A 21,475-nucleotide genomic window follows, 5' to 3' on the forward strand; every position below is an offset into this window, starting at 1 on the left:
CCTGAGGCGTCGGCGGCGACTCTGCAGGTGGAGATCTGCACTTAAAGCGGGGCTCCAATCCCGCCCCTTCACGCGTCCATCAGGACAGCCTGGCACAAGAGCTCTGCAGAAGAACAACTGGATTTGAGGCAGTGTCTCCTTGAGCGAATTCTGCATTGCACTCGCCCAAGTGCTTTAATGAAGCGTTGGCACAAAGAGTGCTTGATAAATACATTACTGTGGAGGCGTAAATCACCGTGGGACTGAAATAGCTCAAAGAACGTGCAAGTCAAACTGAGCGACTGAGAGCACGCTTGAGTCCCTGCCATCCCCAGATGCCAGGCAATACTCAGAGCCAAGAGGCTGGGCCTTTTCTACCCGAGTTGCCAACAAACAAGCTGCTGGCCAGGACCAGCAGACCACATCCAGGATCAGTGGGGATCCACACTTGCACCGCTCTGGCTCTTGGGGGGATCCCACCTCAGTGCTGGTTTAGGTTTCACACACTCTTTTGTCCTGCTCTTTAAAAATCCTCAGCGCTTCCCTTTTCACTGATCGTGGGGGGTCACTTTCCTTGTTTCCCAGAGCAGGGGGGGGTGAAATAGCTCCTTAGTCTGGCCGTGTGGCTCTTCTCCCCACCCAAGAACTGTCCCTTCTGCCCGAGAGAGGGTGGGACACGTGGTCCTCTGCCCCTAAAGGAGGCTCCCTGCTTCTCCAGGAGATCGTGGGCATTGTCCTTTCCTGGCAGCACACCTGGTCTCTGCTAGACAGGCAGAGAAAGATATTACAGTCCATATAGTACTGGTCTCCTGTCCGGATGGGTGCCTGGGGCTCTGGGCTGGACCCACTTGGGTGTCTGAGACCTGCTTATCCTCACACTGCTAGTTATTGGTTCTGCTGCACTGGCAGGGAGCTCAGCTCGATAGCCTGTTTGCCCCCTTGTCGGACTCCCACCATCTCCAGCTGCGCCTGCTGGGCCAATGTTCCCTCTAATTTTTTACATCCATGTGCGGAATTAAATTTGTTACGTGCACCAATATGGAGGTGATGTGTGGCGGGGGTGGGGCTGAGGGGCTTGGGGTGCGGGATGGGGCTCAGGGCTGGGGCAGAGGGTTGGGGTGAGGCCAGGGATGAGGGATTTGGGGGCTAGGGTGAGGCCGGAGCTGCAGCGCCTCTTCCCGCCGCCGCAGCTCCAGAGCTAGGGCCAGGGGAGAGGCGCCTCTCCCCGCTGCCACGCCCCAACTTGCTCCCCGCCCACCCCCCACCTCTCTCCTCTCCAGGCCCCTGTGGTGGCCGTGCAGCTTAGAGGGAACTTAGCTGCTGGGTCAGCGATTGCGCGGCCTGCAGCAGAAGGGCTGCCCTGAGTGATCACAGGTCCGGCAAGGCAGAGGATTGGCCATGCAGGTAGCGATTCGAATCCTGTCTCCCTGAACTGCATAGAGACAGTCTCAATGGGCAGCAGAAGCTCCCAAAAGAAGACTGTCCTCCCTTTTGGCCCCGACAAACTCCTATGCCCCACCAGGGAAGCCCCACCCTTCCGCCCCTGGACACGAGTTCTTTGAGCGTGACAGCTGTGGTGTCCGTTCCCCTCTCGCTGTTTACACTAACCTGGGCAGCCCGGCACGCCTTTGGGAGCAGAGGAGCACAGCAGGCATTCAGCTGTTGGGTCCGTCTCTCCTTCAGGGCTGTAAAACCTGCCAAGAGCAAAGAGAGGTTAGCAAAGGGCCGAACGCAGATTGAGACCACGGCTGGCAGTTAAACAGCTCAAAGGCATTCTCAGTGGGCGGGGGCAGCTGCTACCAATTCCAGCTCGGACAAAGCCTGACTACAGTGGAAGCAGGTTACGTTCCCTGCACTCCACAAGCGATTCACTTTCTTTCCTACTCTGCACTGCTAAGCATCTGCCACGTTCCTCTCCAGAAGTGGCTGCATTTCAGCAGTGGGGCAAAGCCATCTCTCGCTCATTTATACAGTGCTTGGAGAGCATTTTCGGAGCAAAGCACAAGACAGTTTCCCCCAACAGGGAAAGGAAGATATATGTTCATCACCCCTTCTCCAAATCTCTTTCACCCACTGCCGTTGACTCACTGGGTTTGCACTGGCCAGACTCACCCACTATGGAGCTAGTCAGTAGCCCAGAGCAAGAGAGGTGACTAAACTGGGGAGTTTCTCTCCTCCCTCTTGCCTGAAGGATACTGGCTTGGAGGAGCCAACTGCCTTCTAGTGACTCATGAGAACACTCACAGGCAACCGCCTTCCTGCTCCGCAGCTTGGATTTTTGCTCTCCATGGTGCATGTAGGTTGCTGGGCAGCTGGAAGCGTTCCCACTCGACAGGGCTACACCAGCCCTGCTAGCTGGTCTTCGCTCTAGTAATAACACCCTGCAGAAGGGCCCTAATGAACCAACGGCTCAGAGCCAGATCCACAAAAATTGTGGGATTTGGGCCCTGTCCAATGTAGCGCTTTGAAGTCCTTACACATGACTACCCGCTGGGAGGCCGGCTTGAATCAGGACCCTCATTTTGCAGATGCCACCCAGCTCTGTGTACGGGCCAGACTCCCCCGTCCCCCCAAAGAGGGCCCCAGCTGCCACTGCACTGCCCACACCAGGACAAGCCACAAAAGCAAGTTACCCTGGCATGCAGCCTCCACACTGGCTGTCTGCTGCAGCTGTCCCGGGGCTGGTGCGGACCCTCTTCCTGGCCTCACAGAGGGTCTGAGGCAAGCAGGGTGCCGTGCTGTTGCTGGCTGAGAAGGTGCCCGGAGAGCAGGCTCGACAGGTCACACCTAGGCCTTGCCCAGAGCCGCACTTCTACAGGAGAGCAAACGGAGAGGGAGTCAGGAAAGGAGCTGGCACTGCTGGCCGCCCCATGGCACTGGGATGCAGCGCAGCAAGCTCCTCTCTGCGCCAACGGGCCTCCTCTCTGAGCTGCAGGGAGAGCTCAGTCCCCATGGCCCGTTCCACCCACAGCCTCTCTGCTCAGGCTGCCGACCAGCGCTAACTGGGACTGAAGTCCACCAGCGGCCCACCGCACAGAGGCCACCCGTCACCGACTCCTGGTTTGTACTGGGCTGGGTTTGAATCAGCGAAAGGGCTTTAACCTCCCATCCCCACCCCGCCCTCCCAGGGCAATGTGCGGAGCCATTCACTTCCTGATTGCGCCAAGGGCCAGGGAGGACAGACACCCCCATCCCACCCCTGGGCAATACTTCTGCTCAAGCTGCTGCCAAGCAGCCCCTTGCTAAGTAGCAGGCAGAATGGCTTACCCTATCGGGCTCCTCCCCAGGGGGACACTCCACACAGGGGGCACAGTCCCGCTCCACGGTCCAGTACTCCTGCTCCCCGCACACCAGCGCCCAGGCCCGGGGCCGGCTCAACAGCTGAAAAGAGAGAAGCAAGTGATGGGAATCGGGGAGCGCTGTCGCTCCCGCCCCTTCTCCCTGGGCTCAGAGACCGTGGGGACCAGCCTCGCACCGGAACAGCCGAGCCCCGCCGGGCACTGGGAGGAGGCTCTGTCACCAGGGTCCTCTGAGGTCCCCCCAGGCCCTCATCCAGAGAGTCTCCTGGAGCATTTTCTGCCCTCCAGGACGGGAGGAGCTAGCAGCAGCTGGAGGGGGAAGAGTCCAGGCAAGTCATTGCTAGTCCCTTTCCCACCTCCAGGCTGGGCAGGGGTTCCCCCTACATGACACCCACCCTTATAGGAAGGGTCTCGAGAGAGGAAGCTCCCCCTGCTTCCCTTTGGGAGTGGTTTACATCTCCAGGGCAGCTTGATGCCCACCAGGTACAGACGTGGGCCCCAGGTTGCTTCATCAGACTCGCTTGCAGGGCATCTCACTTGCCACAAATAATTTCTGGAGGGGGAGGACAGTTAGCTGGACGACATGGACCCAGGCAGGACGGGTGCCCCCAAGCCTGTGACCTCCACAGAGAACATGAGCAGCAGCTTCGCCTTCAGGGCAGGCAGGTGAGCCCAGTGCATTCGGAGGGGCTGATGGACCTGCCCCCACGCTGCAGAAGAGCCGGCTTGGCCAGGCCCATCACCCTGGTATCTGAGCAGCTCCAGCCTGCCAGCTCAGCCCTCAGCCTCTCCTGGGCAGGATTCCATTGGGACAAGTCTCTCCCTTAAAAAAACAAACCAAACAACCCCCCACCCCCGGGGCGGGGATCAGTAGCACACTGTCCTGCAGCAGGCTCACAAAAGCAACGCAAACAGTGCCCCAGATACACAGCCTCCAACCCCTTCCCAGAAGCACAACTCGGAGACAAGAGCCAGCCCGGCTCCACCTGCTTCCTTAGCTCAGGGGGGAAACGGTCCCGCTCCTGTGGGGCACTTTCCTGGCCTCTGCACTACCCCGGTTGGGATTGGCTAGCGAAAGGATCTGAGTCCTCGCTCCCACTCCCTTTACCCAGAGGCCTGCCTGACCTCGAGGGCTCCCTTTCCTCCCTGCCATGTGGCAGAGTCCTTGTAACCCCGACAAGCCTGGTCTCACGATTTCTGGGGGGGGGCTCAATCCCCAATCTAGGACTGGGGCTTGGGTGTCCCCACTCCCAGGCACTTTCTCCACACCGGCCACTTCCCTGACCCACTGATCACTACATTAAGTTCAAACCAATTACAATTTATTAAACAGCAACTGTAAGAAAGACAGGGGGAAAAGGTCAGAGGAACAGGGGCTCCGCCCTGTGGGCACAGGGACCATCACAACCAGCTGTCTCTGGCAATGTAAGGGAAGTTCACAGCCAGCCCCTCACACCTCCCAGGCAGGGGTCAGCATCACCATGTTGCGGGACGGACACTTGACAAAAATACCGGACTTAGTGACGGACATTGGCGGGGAGCGGGAGGGGGCTCTGAGCTGAGGCTGCGGGTTCCGAGGTGGGACCATAAATGAGGGGTTCAAGGTGTGGGAGGGGGCTCTGGGATGGAGCAGAGGGTTGGAGTTCGGGGGTGTGTGTGTGTGTGTGTGTGTGTGTGTGTGTGTGTGTGTGTGTGTGTATAAGGACTCCAGCTCGGGGTGCAGGAGGAGGCTCCGGGCTGGGCTGGGCCGGGCCGGGCTTCAGAGGGTGGGAGGGGGATCATGGCTGGGGCAAGGGGGTGGGGCATGTGCGTGCGCTCTGTGCAGAGCTTACCTCAAGCAGCTCCCAGAAGCAGCGGCATGTCTCCTCTCCAGCTCCTATGTGGAGGCACGACCAGGTGGTTCTGCGTGCTGCCATGGCCGCAGGCGCCACCCCTGCAGCTCCCATTGGCCGCGGTTCCCTGCCAATGGGCTGGGAACTGCAGAGTCAGCACTTGGGGAGGGGGGGACGGAGGCATCGTTCAGAGGCACCTGGCCACGCCTCTGCCAGCAACAGTGGGGACAGGGAGCTACCCGTGAGCGTTCCTCACGGACCTAATATTTTTTACCGTGGACTTGTGTCCGTGTACGGACACATTGCCGACCCCTGGTCCCAGGCCCTGGCTGTGCTGTACTGATACCACGGGTCAGACACCAGATCTGGTGGTGGTCATGCGCCCTCAGCTCCAGGGACCCTTCTCCTGAGTACTGGTCTCCCCTTTCCCCCGTTGCGGGTCACAGCTCCCACTCAGAGTCCAGCGTGCAAGGCCTCTTGTCTGGCGACATCTACCTGCACTGGGCCCTTTGCCCAGAACTGCCCTCGCTCTCCCCAGCTGCTCACAACGCTGCTGTCCTGGCTCTGGCCCAGTAGTCCCCTGCTGGAGCTCAGCCCTGGCTCCCTGTTGGCGTGGCTGGTCTGCGCTGCCCCAGCTCCTGGCTGCTCTGCCTTTGGTTGCTGCTACTCTCCCCTTAACTCTGCCCAGCCCTACTCTGCCTCAGGCAGCTCCAACTCACACGGACGACAGGCCCTCGGCTCCCTCATTGGCCTGCCTGCCCGGTCAATCGGGCTGACCTGGAGTGTTGGCTTCTCCCCATTGGCCCCGGGGACTGCCAGTCTCAGGGTCCTGATTTTTCTTCATCCCATCCCCTTTCTTTTCATAACGGGAAAGGGCCAGCCAAAACCCCCCAACAGCCCCATCACCCTCGATCGCCGCCAGGGTGCTGCCCCAAGGGTGCTCAGGCAGCATGGCAGCAACGGCACCATGCAACACCCAGAGAGACAAGGCCGGGGAGGGGATTTCTTTTATTTGACCAACTTCGGACGGTGAGAGAGACCAAGCTCTCGAGCCAGACGGAGCTGATCCTCAGGCTGTACAACAGGACAACAGAAGCTGGTCCAGTGAAAAGACATAGCCCCACCCACTGTGTCTCTCTAACATTACTTTGGTTTTCTGCGTGACTGCGCCCCCCGCAGAATTCCTGTGCTTCCCCGCAGAAAACGGCAGGGAAGCCAAGGAAAGCTGCGCAAGGGGTGGGGAGGGGAAGACGACCCTGGGTGAAGTTTTTGGGGAGCCGTCTCCCCGCAGAGGCAAGGCATGGGGGGGGGCACACGGGGCTATGTGCCACTCCCCCCCCGCCCCCGCATTTCCACAAGTGCAGAGCTGCCCAGCTGAAGGAGTTTGTGTCTCAGCTCCGCTGACTCTGCAGCTGGATGCTGCCTCCTGGGTCCTAGTGCCATTTGTGCTCCCTTCTGCGTGCTGGGAGCCTTCCTGTTTTCTGTGTACCCACGGTGGGGCTACGTAAGGGAGGTCGGGGGTGGGGGGGGGAAGAGGCAGTGAGCATGGAGAAGAAAGGGGAATAGGGGAATCATGGGGTGGGGGAGAGCGGGAGCTCAGCATGCGGCATCCTCTCAGCAGCAGCTAAGGCTCCCCCATTGAGTAGGCCCATCAAACCCTCACCCTGACAAGCCCTACCCCCTACACCTGGACCCCTCCGATGAGCCCCCAGCACCAAGCCCCATCTCCCCACACCCAGACCCCCCCATGCTGAGCCCCATTGTCCCTGCACCCAGAACCGCCCCCCCCAACAATCCTCCATGCATCCAGATCTCCCACTGAGCTGCCCACACCCAGATTGCCCCACACAGAAACCTCACCCCCCACACCAAGCCCCTCCACACTTGGATCCTGCTGGGCTGAACCTGCCCAGCCACACCTGGTGCAGAGGGGCAGGACCCCAAAGTGTTTCTGGGGCAGGCCCGGCCCTTGCACTGCGTCAGGGTCAGGTGCAGCTTCACTGCCGAGTCCCTGTACTGGGGGAGGTAGAGGCTTCAGGGTGATCTTCCACCTCATTGCAGCCAGTGGCCTGTGCTCCCCTCTGCCACGCTCGAGCCACATTTATTCATTGACAAATAAAATTTTGCAGAATTTTAAAATATTGTGCGCATCATTTGTAGGTGCAGAATTCCCTCAGGATCACAACATCCTGCGAATGACATGGCTTCAACTTCATTGCATACAGCCTACGTAACATCCAGGGCTGATTTCACAGGCGTCACACACAGCTGGGATCGGCTCTTTGCTCCCCCCCTGCCCCCAGAGCTGGGCCTGATTCTGCTGCATAGTGGCTGGGCTCGTAGGGTTCCAGGAGGAACTTTACTAACCCCGGCAGCCTCCAGCCCCGAGAGCTGAACAGGGAGGGCCCAGCTGCTCTGACAGCTCCGATTCTGACTTGCATCCGAGCCAAAGGGCCAAAGCAATGCTCATTAGACCCAAGCATTTTGGTTGAGGTAGGTTATAAGCAGCATGTGTCACCCTGTGAGTAGGGAGCCAAGCAAGTCAGGGTGAGGGTTACTTGCCTCCCACAAGCTAATCCTTAGGCAGGCTCCTGTCCCGCTTCCTGCAGATGGGATGTGGTAGCTACAGCCACCTCTGGGGAAGCAGAGAGGAGAAGAGCTGGAGCCAGCTGGAGTCCCTGACAGCCCTGGGGCGAGGCAGGAACAATCCCTCCACCTGCCTGCTCCCCCTCCCAGCCACAGTACCAGATAAAAGTGCTGCCAGGCAACCCCTGCACAAGCAAACAAAGCACCAAGAAAGCTTTAGGCTATTTACTGGCACAAAAGCGGGGCAGAGGCTCTTTCCAAGCCCCAGCACGGTGCTGGTCACGTAGGAAACCACCGCCCAGACCTGGATCAGCAGGTGGGAGCCTTGGGACACAGCGCTCACCTAGCCTGGGCTCGTAGGCATTTGCTTGGCCCTGTGTTTCTCCAAGAAGCTGCCCTAGTCACCTGCTCCTTTCATGTTCTCCAGCTGTGTTCTCCCCCACTACCGCAGATCCAGCTCCCTGAATGCCAGTAGCGCTACGGCCAGCCGCGGCACTGGTGTAGGCAGAGAGCATTGTCCCTGGGCAAACAGCTCGCACGTTGGCAACTCTGTGCCTTCTCTGGTCAGCAGCACCTTCAGCAGGGGCACAGGGCACCAGGACAGGCACCGTTCATTAGCCCGCTGCTCACTCATTGCGTCCGCCAATAGCAGGCTTGGTGGGGACAGCTACAAGGGACAGCAAACGGCAGCCCTCCCAGATTGCCCTCAGCCCACATCGCAAACATGCTCAAGTGGTGACCATGTCCCAGGAAAGATGTCGAACAAAACTTTTTTCCTAGGGAGTTTTTTGACCAAACAAAAATAGATTCATAGATTTGTTTCAGTTCATTTCTTTGGCTTTCCTTCACCCCTTTTTTCCTTCCCTCACTTCTGTTCCATGCCCCCTTTCTTCCACTGAAGAAAAAGGAAGGAGGAAAGAAAAGGGAGGAATTCCCCCAAACTGAAGGGAAATAAATGTCTGAGTTAAAAGGGAAACTTTTGTTTCGGGGTGGGAGGGAAGTGGGAGAGAGAGGAGGTGTCAAAGGATTGCATGACAGCGTTTGAGGAAAACAATGAAAACTCTCAAAAGTTTGGTTTTCTTCCAAAAAAGTCTTTTTTCATTGGGAAAAGAATGGACGAAAAGATTTTGGTGAGCTCCACGCTCTTTGAAGGCTGAATGTTTCACCTGTGATGTATCCACACTCTAACAAGCTAGGAACGAGGTTCTATCTCTGATCTCAAAGTGGGGCCTCACTGCACAACAGAGCTGAAATGACGAAGCCTGCATGAACTGGAAGAGGCTAAACAAAGTTGAGTTGTGAGTGTATTACACACACACAGAAAGAGTCCAGTCCCATGAAGAAGAGTTCTAAATAGAAACTGGGAGCGTATAAATAAAATGTCATAAGACTCTACAGTAAAAAGACTGAGGAATGCACATGTTGCATCATACACAGGCTAATTGGCAGATCACAAGTCAAAGAAGTGGCGTGGCTTTTACAGAGAGGCAGTGTGGTCCAGTGGATAGAGCACAGGTCTGGGGCTCAGGGAGATCTGGATTTTATTCCTGGCTCTACTACTGGGTGACCTTGGGCAAGTCACTTTGCTGCTTGATGCCTCAGTTTCCCCATCTGTAAAATGGGTGATAATGACACTGATGGCCTCTGTAAAGCGTTTCGAGATCTGCTGAAGGAAAGCATTACATATGACTTAGGTCTTTATTAATAAAGTGTTTTATAGAATTATTTCAGTTTATATAGTTTTCAGAGTAGCAGCCGTGTTAGTCTGTATCTGCAAAAAGAAAAGGAGTACTTGTGGCACCTCAGAAACTAACAAATTTATGTGAGCATAAGCTTTCATGAGCTACAGCTCACTTCATCGGATGCATTCCTATTACTTCAGTGTCCAGAAGCTATGACGGGCACTTTACATCATCAGAAATTTGTTAAATAATTAATGCAGTACACATAACTGACCATTCACAAAGTACCGCCCCACCTGCCCGTAAAATTATCTATTAAGCCTTTCAACAGTTCCCTCACCTAAACTTTGCTTGCACCCAAACACCTCTGAAAAGAGAGTTAAAGGTAATGCAGAACAGAACAAAATTGGCTTTGAAGCCCTTTTTGGCTTCTTTACAAACCTCTGAAGGTGGCCTGAAAGGATTTCCATTCAGTTTCTTTGCCTGTGTTTCTTTGCTTAAAACAAAAGCAAAACAGGAAATTCAGGTCTTCTCTACTCTAGAAAACTATGGCAAGTGGGAAAAACTAATTCAGCGCTAACATCTCCTGAGACTGAAAGCGAAGGGCATTTTAGTCATGACGATGGTAAATGTGCTGTTGGTTACACCTACTGAATTCCAAATGACTAGCAGAATCTTTGGAGAAAAGAAGTCTTTGTTAAAAATGCACCTTAATTAAAAGAATGGTGTTCTAAGCACTCATAGACATTCCATAAACCTCCAAGAGATCCTCCAACCAAACTAGACAAAGTGTTTTTGGTTAAAAATATATTAACCACGTAGGGGGAAGAAAACTATGCAGACTGTCAGGCCTTTTTTATCCCACATAAAGAAGCCAAAAAGGATGTAAAGCCAATTAAAAAAATAAAATTGTAATGCCCCTTTAAGTATGGGCTCTGGAACGTCAAAGATACGGAGTGAATTTCCGAACTCAGAAGGCTGCAAGGAGGATGCCCTGCCAGCAACTCCCTTATATAGGTGCTCCAACTGGAGCATACTGTATTGATCACAGCTGCACGGGCAAGAGAAATGGTCTCTCGCGCATCTTGGGTACTAAGCTATAAAAGGTCAAAACCACAGCCTCTGTCTCCACCCAGCAGCTCATGAAGCAGCCAGGGAGTCATTGGGTAACAACTAATTTTGTCAGTTTGCAAAGTGCTCTGAGATCCTCACCAGGAAGGTCTTGCGGAGAGCCAGGTTAGTGTAGCCAAGGGAGGAAAGAATGGGGCAAGCCCAGATCTTCTCATCTGAACCCCTGTTCTTGGGTCGGTTCCAAAGCTGGGTGGGCCCTACTGGCCTGGTCTGAGCAGAGGTCAGGTGATTTTATAGAATGGCTACTATCTGGGCTGAGGAAATCACACCTCTGAAACCCAAACCCTAGCCCTGATCTCTGTTTTAATCCTCTGGATGCTGCCTTCTCCGGCAGCGTAACAGAGGATGGGAATAGCACGTTGCAGCAGTGAGATGGGGAACTGCATCTGTTCTCAAGTGGAGCACCCTGGGCTCTGCTGTCCGCAACATGTCCCAGCACCGGAGGACACGGAGCAGCAAGCCACGAAACCATCCCCACCAGCAGGGCAGATTTGGGGTACCTGTTCTCTTACCACAACAGCCACGACCAGCTACTTATCAGCCAGCGCAGCTCAGCTCTGACCTAACGCTTTGCATTTGCCCAAGGCCAACACTTCCCAGCCAGGGTAATCAGGGACAGGCAAAGGGCACAGGGCAGTCAGGAATTCCCCTCGGCACTTCCACTGCCTCCACAGGATTCTCCTTGGGGCAGCAGGCCAGCCATAACCAGGGTAATGGCCACCCCCTCCCGCCCCTCAGCAGCTCCGCAGGGCAGATGAGTCTGAGTGGAGAGGCCGGCCAATGGGACCCTGCGTCCACAGCTTTTAAAGGGATCGAGTTGGAGCCGCCAGATCGATTTCTAGATATTGCAGCAAACCCGATGCCCAGCTCTGCCTCTGCGTCTCTAATGGATGGGGAGATGAGCTCAGGGAGAAGGGCTCTCGGGCCAGGACAGACCTGGGAGCACAGCCTTCTGGTGCCCAGGATGGCAGCTCCCTGCTTTTCCAGGCCTCCCCTGCTGTGTATTTAAAGCAGCAAGGCAGGGGGAGGGTGTGTTTGTGTGGGGAGAGAGGGGGATTAACCCTTTGACTTCTGACACAGAATGCCTGTTATTTCCCTCTCAACCAAAACACCCACCCCCCCCCACATCGCAGCCCTCCTTCCGGCCCATCAGCCTGAGCACAGCGCTCTCCCACAGCACGGCTCCTGCAGCACCCAGACAGGCTGCGATAGCCAGACAAGGAGGGGCGCCCCTCGCACCAGCAGCTGCCACATGCATGCTCCTCGGCATTGCCTCCTCTCCCACCCCAGCCCCACGCACGCTCCTCGGCATTGCCTCCTCCCCAGGGTCATCCAGCTCCAGCCCCCCTAGTCCAGACCGAACCCCGCCAGCTCCTGTGCCCAGGCAGCAAATCGGGCACGGGGGTCGAGGAGGTGGTTACAGGGGACTCCACGCACACTCCCCGTAACCATGCTGCAGGGGGCTGCTTCTCTCATCTCTCTCCTTTCCAGGCCTTCCTGTTCTGCAGCATGCCTTAAAAAACCCACACTGCCAGGGGATCCATGCAATTCTCCCTCAGCACCACTGGCCCCGCACAAGCCTCCTTCCCAGCCCTGCCAGGCTTCACCATAAGGACGCAAGAGGAAGAGTCTTATTTTGGGCAGTCTCCAGGGGCAGCCAGAGCAGACTATTTTAGCCTCGTTTCTCCTGCATCCCCACCCCCACACCCCTGCTGCTTTTCTGCAGCCAGAGGTAAAAGTCTCAGTCCTCAGATGCTCCAGTGTGACCTTTTCTAGCATTGTCTAGTATTCAGTAAGAGGAGGCTGGGGTTGGGGAGGGCATGAGGGAGGCTGAAGGCCTATTACAGAAGCACAGCCTGCTAGACCCCGACCATTCTCTCTTAGCAGAGGGTCTCTGAACCAGCTTCACAGCCAGGGCAGGGAGGTCTCCACTCACGAAGGGCATCCATGCAGTCGCTTCAGAACCAGCCTTGTCAGAGCAGTCACGCGATAAGCATCAAACACTCATTTATAATCACGCTACCACAAGAGTATTGATAAGGGAACCGGGGCGTCGCGTGCCTCCAAGAGAGGCGACGGGCAGCGGGTGGGCGTGACCACAACCCCTTCGGCTCTGGGGCAGGAGCGGTGGATCTGGGGGACTTGGTATGATGCAAGCAGAGTTAGGACACTGCTGAAAAAGACCATGTGGCTAGGTTGCCCAGAGGGAGCCCAGAGGCTGGAAGGTGGCAAAGAGGAGGAGAACTCTGGGTAAAGAAGAGCTCCCTGCCCTGAGATCATACAGTCAGAAGCCCAGAGTCTGCTGTCAGATCGGCGTGGGTGGCCTCGGGTGCCTGCATACAGCCCAGTTGACTTCAGCAGGGCTCTGTGTGGTGGCAGGGGCCCGTCCGGGTGGCTTCAGGCTGGGAAAGCAGACAGCAGAGCGTGTGACGCTGTGTGGGGTGCTGAGGCACGCTTCAGCTTGGTTTTACTGTCACTCTTGCTCGATTGCCTGGGTTTTTAGTCTCCTCCATCGGCTTACCCCAGCCTCTTCTCCCCCTGCCCCCCGAGCCATCCGCTAACACCAGCTTCCTCTTTGCCTCTTCACCCAGCCCCACCCTGGCCAACACAAGAGCTGTCTCCCGCGCAGCCTGCCTGACTCTCGGCTACAAACGACTCGCCCCCTCGCCCCCGCTCTCCACGGCCTGGGGGATACCCGTGCACGTGCAGCCACAGCTTTACACCATTGCCCCACGCTTGTGCTCGATGGGGTGCAGCCGGCCCAGGCCGTGCAGACCAGAACGAGCGCAGGATTACATTGTACTCACTGCGAGGAAGACGACGAGCGCCCAGCAGACCAAGTTCCTCTTCATCCTGAGGGCTGACGACTGCAACGAGCCACGGAACGAACCTGATGGGACAAGGAACAGGAGGGTCACTGGCGAGTCAGCCTTCCTCTGTGGCTAGTTCAGTATCCAGCAGGACGGATGCGCCTTGGCACCCCCATTACAAACCCGGATTTGCCTCCAGCACACACAAGCTTGCTGATCCCTGCAAATTACAGGGAGCCAACAAGAAGACTTAGAAACCTGTGGTTAGTTAAAGGAAAGAAACCCACAACCAGACAGGCTTCCTCTGACAGCGCACGTCCCCTCGCCTTTGGGTCTGTGCCACGCAGCAGAGTCTGGAAGGGTTGCCGGTGATGTACGGCAGCCCTGGAACCTAAGTTGGAAAATCACCAGTGGCCACAACTGTCAGCCTCAGTGGATCTGTGCCCACTTACAGCAGCAGTGCTAGATTTACAGATTGGTCCTATATTTAAAGGCTGCCTCTCTTTTCTGACATATCTGGGTAGTTACAGTTCCCCATTCTTATCAGGCCTTGTATAACAGAAAACCTCCCACATCAAAATGGGCAGGGAAGAAGAGAGACATGGCACAGAGGAAAGCTGTTCGGTTTGACAGGCAGATGCCTGGTTTTCCTTGCCAGTTCAGAAATTTCTCCTACAAAGTCTCCTGCAGGGAGAGGCTGCTTTAGAAAGCCACGTACTAAGCCTCACGTCTAGTTTCCAAAGCCGCCAGCAAGGACTTCCACACTGACTGATGTGCAAGGAGCTTGATGCAGTTAAAGCGAGCCGGGCCTTAGAACGATTTTAAAGGATGATGCATTAGACGTTAATTGTGTCTACAGAGCCCGCAATTAAATGCCCAGAGACCTGCACTTGTTTAATATGATTGATTCGGTTGTTGGTGAATCCATCTGTCAAACGCAACATTACAAGGCATTATTTCATTGCTAGCAGTACATCCTGGGCATGTGTGTTGCTTTAGAGAGTGCTCTGGAGCATCAGAGGATTTTAGGATTGGAGCCAGGGGCAAAGTAGGCACAAGCAGGGGACAGAAGCCAGCTGGCATCATTGCAAGTGGACAACATAGGCTAGAAATACAGGGTGAAATCCTGGCCCCACTCAAAGTCAATGTGAGTTTTGCCATTGACTTCAACAGGGCCAAGATTTCACTGCATCTTGATGAGGTTTGCTTCAGAATGCTGAGCGCAGCTGATGCGCTGTGATTGGCCGCTAGCAAGGTCATACACTTCCAGCGCCTTGGAAAGATGCCCGAAGGAGAGCCACTTCCCTTATTTCACCTCTAAGTTTCACCACAGGAAAGTGACGGTGCTGCCTCTCAGTCCCATCTCAGAACGGTAACTGCACTTTCCTGGATGGTTAGAGTCACGTGGCTTTCGACCTCTCGCTTTAGAGCATTAGCTCAGCCTCTGCTACTGTCCCCAGAAATTCTGCTCATCAGGTGTTTACTCCTCAACCGTTCTGAATTTGCAGGCAGGCTTGGCAGAGGCTAGAGACTCAGACAAGAGGGGATTGTTGCACAGAAAACTAGGTGGCACCAGCTAATGCAAGGAGACCCTCCAACCCTTAGAGGCCTGGTGTCCAGTTTGGCTTCGGCTGCATGTGACCTATTCTGATGGTCTCGTAAGCCCACCTCACAGAAGAATGGTCTGACTGGCATTCAGCTGCTCCAGGAATCTGGAGCGGAGTTCTTAGCTCTGGCAAAACTAAGCAAGGGGATCGGAGGTCAGATTGGTAGGCAAGGAGCACAGATGGGGAGGTCGATTTGTACCATTCAGTGAAACCCAGGAGTCAGGCAGCACGACCAACAGGGATCTCCTACCCTGGGTAAACGGTCTGCTCTCAGATTTGCACTTTATTAGTGTCACGGCAGTGCCAATAGCAATCGTGGCCCCATTGTGCTGTTGAGACAATTCATACTTGGAATCGGAGAGAGTTGCCTGCCCTTATCTAGTAGAAGAATTTGGCTTCTGGGGTTGTTTCCAGCCCACACTGCCCAAGACAAGTATTTTCAGCCTCAGCAATTGATTTTAGATTAGAGGCAAGGCAGGAGTCCCAGGATGTTCACAGGAAGCACCTACTCGACCGGTTCAGAGGTCTGACTACCTTAGATGCAGCCTACAGAAGGCAGTCTCAGTTGCTTTGCTGTATATGCCACAGCTAGGCACAATCAGGGGAATTGCAAATGCTGGCCAAATCCATCCTTAGTGTAACACTGGCTCCAATGAGATTACACCCCCAGCGAGGGATTTTATCTAGTCTGTCACAGAATCATAGGACTGGAAGGGACCTCGAGAGGTCATCTAGTCCAGTTCCCTGCACTCATGACAGGACTAAGTATTATCTAGACTGTCCCTGACAGGGGTTTGTCCAACCTGCTCTTAAAAATCTGCAATGACAGAGATTCCACAACCTCCCTGGGTAATTTATTCCAGTGCTTAACCACCCTGACAGTTGTTAGGAAGTTTTTCCTAATGTCCAACCTAAACCTCCCTTCCTGCAATTTAAGCCCATTGCTTCTTGTCCTTTCCTCAGAGGTTAAGGAGAACAATTTCTCCCTCCTCCTTGTAACAACCCTTTATGTACTTGAAAAGGTATGTCCCTCCTCGGTCTTCTCTTCTCCAGACTAAACAAACCCAGTTTTCTCAATGTTCCCTCACAGGTCATGTGTTCTAGACCCCTAATCATTTTTGTTGCTCTTCTCTGGACTTTCTCAAATTTATCCACATCTTTCCTGAAATGTGGCACCCAGAACTGGACACAATATTCCAGCTGAGGCCTAATCAGCGCGGAGTAGAGCGGAAGAATTACCCCTCGTGTCATGCTTATAACACTCCTGCTAATAAACCCTAGAATGGGCTTTTTTTCTTTTTGGGCAACAGTGTTACACTGTTGACTTATTTGGCTTGTGATCCATTATGACCTCCAGATCCCTTTCTGCAGTACTCCTTCCTAGGCAGTCATTTCCCATTTTGTAAGTGTGCAATAGATTACTCTACTTCGTAGCTAACACTTTGCATTTGTCCTTATTGAATTTCATCCAATTTACTTCAGACCGTTTCTCCAGTTTGTCCAGATCATTTTGAATTATAATCCTACCCTCCAAAGCACTTGCAGCCCCTCCTAGCTTGGTATTGTCCGCAAACTTTATAAGTGTACTCTCTATGCCATTATCTAAATCATTGATGAAGATATTGAACAGAACCAGAACCAATCCCTGTGGGACCACACTCGACATGTGCTTTTAGCATGACTGTCAATCACTGATAACTATTCTCTGGGAACAGTTTTCCAACCAGTTTTGCACCCACCTTATAGTAGCTCCATCTAGGTTGCATTTCCCTAGCTTGTTTATGAGAAGATCATGTGAAACAGTATCAAAAGCTTTAATAAAGTCAAGATTACCACATCTACTGCTTCCCCCCATCCACAAGGCTTGTTACCCTGTCAAAGAAAGCTATCAGGTTGATTTGACACTTGACAAAGCTGTTCTTGATAAATCCATGCTGACTATTACTTATCACCTTATTATCTTCTAGGTGTTTGCAGATTGATTGCTTAACTATCTTTCCACATACTTAAATTAAGCTGACTGGTCTGTAATAACCCCGGGGTTGCCCTTATTTCCCTTTCTATAGATGAGCACTATATTTCTCCTTTTCTAGTCCTCTAGTATCTCTCCCGTCTTTCATGACTTTTCAAAGCCAATTGCTAATGGCTCATACCACCTCAGTCAGCAACTTGAGTATTCTAGGATGCATTTCGTCAGGCCCTGGTCACCTGAAGACATCTAAACTTGTCTAAGTAATTTTTAACTTGCTCTTCCCCTGTTTTAGCCTCTGATCCTACCTCGTTATCACTGGCGTTCACAGTGCTTGGACGTCCAAGCACTACTAACCTTTTTAAACTGAAACTGAAACAAAAAGAGAGTCATTTAACATTTCTGCCATTTCCAATACTTTGTTATTGTTCCCCCCCCCACCCCGGCCCTTAGTAATGGGCCCACCCTGCCCTTGGTCTTCCTTTCTAACATATTTATAGAACGTTGTCTTGTTACCCGTTATGTCTCTAGCTAGTTTAATCTCATATGTGCCTTGGCCTTTCTAATTTTGTCCCTACATACACATGTTTGTTTATATTCATCCTTGGAAACTAGGTCAAATTACAACTTTTTGAATGACAGGTTTTAGAGTAGCAGCTGTGTTAGTCTGTATTCTCAAAAAGAAAAGGAGTACTAAGGGCACCTTACAGACTAAACAAATTATAGATTTCCGCTCCATACGGCTAAATGCAGTGCCTAGTCTCTAAGGTGCCACTAGTACTCCTTTTCTTTTAACTTTTTGATGGACTCTTTTGAGTTTCAGATCATTGAAAAATCTCCTGGTTAAGCCAGGATGGTCTCTTGCCATACTTCTTATCTTTTGTATGCGGTGGGATAGTTTGCTCTTGTTCCCTTAATAAGGTCTCTGAAAAACTGCCAACTGTCAATTGTTTTTCCTCTTAGACTCGCTTCCCATGGGATCTTTCCTACCAACTCCCTGAGTTTGCTAAAGTCTGCCTTCTTGAAATCCATTGTCTTTATTGTGCTGTTTTCTCTCCTACCACTCCTTAGAATCATGCACTCTACCTAGGCGTCAGGCCTAGATTTAAAGCATCCTGCTTGTGTGACTTTAAACGAAGCCCGGAGTGTTTCCTGAAGCCATGCTTCCTGAGATTGAACAGCATGAGGTTATGGCAAATCTAATTAAATAGAAAGCTGACTTTATCTGCCACCTAAGCAATAGTACACCGCTACACAGTATGACTCAGGGGCTGGTGCCTGAAGCAGAATGAAAGCACTTTACTGTATATGACTGCATCACGGCGATATTACAATAGATCGCTTTGATTTTCCTCATCAGTCCTTTTGGGAAGGGAAAAGGGAACGAGGTCAAGAAAGTGAGAACCGCCCGATACAAGTTGACCTCAATAGACACATTATAGCAGGAACAGCCAAATTTACTGATCTCCGAACTGCACATAATAATCTTCAGCAGTTTGAGAGCACAACCTGCCCTGTGGGGTGGCGCCTGCCGGGGTGTGGGCCTTCTGCCCTGATGCCCCTTCCCCCTCTGCTAGGCTAAAGCCCCTAGTCCTGCCACCATCTTGCCACCGGGCAGAAGCCCCCATTCCCCCTGCCCAGTCTTGTAAGGTGGAGAATGGTGGGGGGGGCAAACAGGGGGGAGGCTCTGGGAGCTGCATTTTAACTGTACAAGAGCCGCATGTGGCTCACAAGCCACAGTTCAGCCACAACTGCATTATAGGTGGTTCTCAAATACTTATTAACAACTAGGAGTCTGGTGGCACCTTAAAGACTAACAGATTTATTTGGGCATAAGCTTTCGTGGGTAAAACACCACTTGCATCTGAAGAAGTGGTGTTTTACCCACGAAAGCTTATGCCCAAATAAATCTGTTAGTCTTTAAGGTGCCACCAGACTCCTAGTTGCTTTTGTGGATACAGATTAACACGGCTGCCCCCTGATACTTGACATTACTTATTGTCACCTTATTTGTTCTTTTTCCTTTAAAGGCAATATAATCCCAGAGAACTGTACTGACCTACCGTGACGAAGTGGGAATGTTCTTAATGTTTTCTCTGAATACTGTGTGTGTGTGTCTCAGTTTCCCCTATGTATCACTCAAGCATCTAGGTGGTAGGATAAGGGTGTGTGATTGTTGCAGGGACCCCTAGAGGGCAGGTGTGACTGCCGACTGTGGCCAAAGAATGACAGACACTCTGATGCCCAAATAAATCTGTTAGTCTCTAAGGTGCCACAAGTACTCCTGGTTCTTTTTACACTGTAGCCTGGCGACTGATGGCCAGGCCCCCTCCTCTGCAAGAAGCAGCCAGAAGTGTTGGAGAACAAAGCAAAAGGAAAGAGACAAAGGATGGACGCACAAGGGGGGGGGGGGCGTAACTGAGGCCAGGCAGCTGGAAGTGAGTCAGTCTGCTGGTTTGGGACTCAGCCCCCCTCCCCCCCCCCCCCCCCAGGGCCCTGAGCTCTGGATGCCCCCCTCCTTGAAGATGGACTTTCCTAAAACTTCCTGATTTCTGTGCGAACACTATCTGTTCTACGCTGGGTTCCTCTCGACTAATAAACTTACTGTTTTACAAAGCTGGCTAAGAGTCTGCTGACTGCAAAGTTGGGGTGCATGGCTCTTTGGGGACATGCAAGGCTTCCCCAGGCGTCCCATCCAGGTAGATGGGAGCCCACGGTGTGAACAGGGGTGCTGCATGCTCCGGAGGTGGACCCAGGAAGGGCCAAAGCTAAGCAGGCTTCTCGCTCTAGTGAAAGTGTGCCCTGAGCAGGGAACCACACTGGACCAGAGGCCTGGCTGAGCTTCACTCAGAGCAATACCAGAGCACCAGACTGACACACCTCATCTCTAAAGCAGAGTTGTGAAAGGACTGAACAGGAAGCGATTAGGGTTTTTGACTGTGAAAGAAAACCCACAAACCAGTTTCACCTCAATCTGGTGACGAGGTAAGTTTAGGGAGAGTGTGCTTGTGAATGGATCCCTCAACATGCTCTAGGCATCTGAACTTCACCAGCACCGTTAAGCACAAAAGGCTTGTTTTGTTTATGGAAGTGTATCTAGCAGACAGAGCAAGGCCGTGCAAGTAGAAGTGCCAGGTTCTATTCCCAGAATTGCCACTGTCTCACAGATTAGCTTTACACACTCAGTTACCATTGGTTGAAACAAAACGCCACAGGAAAAATTATAATATTTTTCAAAACCGCTCACAAAAAATGTTTATTCAACTAAAACCAGATGCTGAAAGAGAACGGTTTGTGAAAAAGAGATCGGTGTGTGTTTGAAAACCAATCTTTTAAAACTGAAAATGAGACTCAAAAAAAATTTTTGGTGAATTTTTTATTGTAGGATTTTTTTAAATGTATGTTGGGGGGGGGAACCTATTTTCCCCCCACCCCCCATTTTCAGTGAAAAAACATTTCATGTTTTTAGTCTGTAAAGCTATTTTTCTATCAACAAAAAGTTGTTTTGATCAAGAAATTTCAACCATCTCTCGAAATCCTACTTCCGTATTGCCACAGTGCCATTCCCCATGAAGTCTGTAAGACGAGAGCACCCCATTGGGACTGCGGAATTTGGCCTCTGAATAACTTTGTTACGCTCCAATGACAGACATGGAATGCAAGAGCCAAAGAGTAATGAAGAGATTAGTGACCAATGATCGCTTTCACAGAAACAGTCAGCTAAAGGCTCTCAGTTACACCCATGCAACATCCGCCGAAGTGCATGCTTTTGGCTGAAGGCAGAATTTAACATTAAATGTGTCATCAGGCTTCGTGGTTCATTAGGAGTTGCTCATGTGTGTATGGGAAGCACATGAGGAGAAAAAGCAGAGGAATGAGTCCATTCCTGCAAAGAACTATGTATCAGCCATTGCCAGCAGCAAGATACTCAACGCAGCTGTCCCATTCATCACCCGCCCCCCCCCAAAAAAAGTTTAAAGCAGTTACTCATAGAGAGGAGACTAAAGCTCACATATCTTTAGATTCCAGCTACTCCAGCTCAAATGTGCCCTGCTTGCAAGTAGATTCATAGACTCCCCAGCCCGAAAGGGCCCTTGTGATCATCTAGTCTGACCTCCTCTGTAACACAGGCCAGAGAACTCACCTCCCCCCCCCCCAAATAATATAGTATTTCCCCCTCTTTCTGCTAGTGTCACAGACCCAACCTGGGACCTAAGAGCTGGGTTCTGCCCTTCTTCTGCATCAACACCTGTAACAGAGGCTGAAGGCCTTCAGAAACAGCTGGGCAACCAGGATTTTATCCAGAGATTGTGCTGCGTCTTTATGAGATTGCTTCAAAACTCTGAGCGCAGCTGAAGCTTTGAGCGTGGCTGCAGGTGAGATCACACACACTTCCAGAGCCTTGTAAAAATGACTTTGTCTAGCTGTCATAAATATAAAGGGAAGGGTAAACCCCTTTGAAATCCCTCTTGGCCAGGGGAAAGCTCCTCTCACCTGTAAAAGGTTAAGAAGCTAAAGGTAACCTCGCTGGTACCTGACCAAAATGACCAATGAGGAGACAAGATACTTTCAAAAGCTGG

General features: G+C 52.6%; 1 protein-coding gene across 2 annotated transcripts in view; it reads right to left on the bottom strand.

The window, feature by feature from the left end:
* RELT (RELT TNF receptor) overlaps positions 1 to 21,475 on the bottom strand; it is an 81,068-nt gene that overhangs the window by 23,591 nt on the left and 36,002 nt on the right. For both annotated transcript variants that reach the window (XM_073316148.1, XM_073316052.1), the window contains exons 2-5: positions 13,317 to 13,399; positions 3,247 to 3,360; positions 2,613 to 2,791; positions 1,588 to 1,673 (exon numbers count right to left, since the gene is read on the bottom strand). In XM_073316148.1, the coding sequence (XP_073172249.1) occupies positions 1,588 to 1,673; positions 2,613 to 2,791; positions 3,247 to 3,360; positions 13,317 to 13,361 (424 nt within the window). In that variant the 5' untranslated portion in view covers positions 13,362 to 13,399. The remainder of the gene's footprint in view (positions 1 to 1,587; positions 1,674 to 2,612; positions 2,792 to 3,246; positions 3,361 to 13,316; positions 13,400 to 21,475) is intronic.

This window comes from Lepidochelys kempii, chromosome 1 (genome assembly GCF_965140265.1).
Source record: "Lepidochelys kempii isolate rLepKem1 chromosome 1, rLepKem1.hap2, whole genome shotgun sequence".
NCBI lineage: Eukaryota > Metazoa > Chordata > Testudines > Cheloniidae > Lepidochelys > Lepidochelys kempii.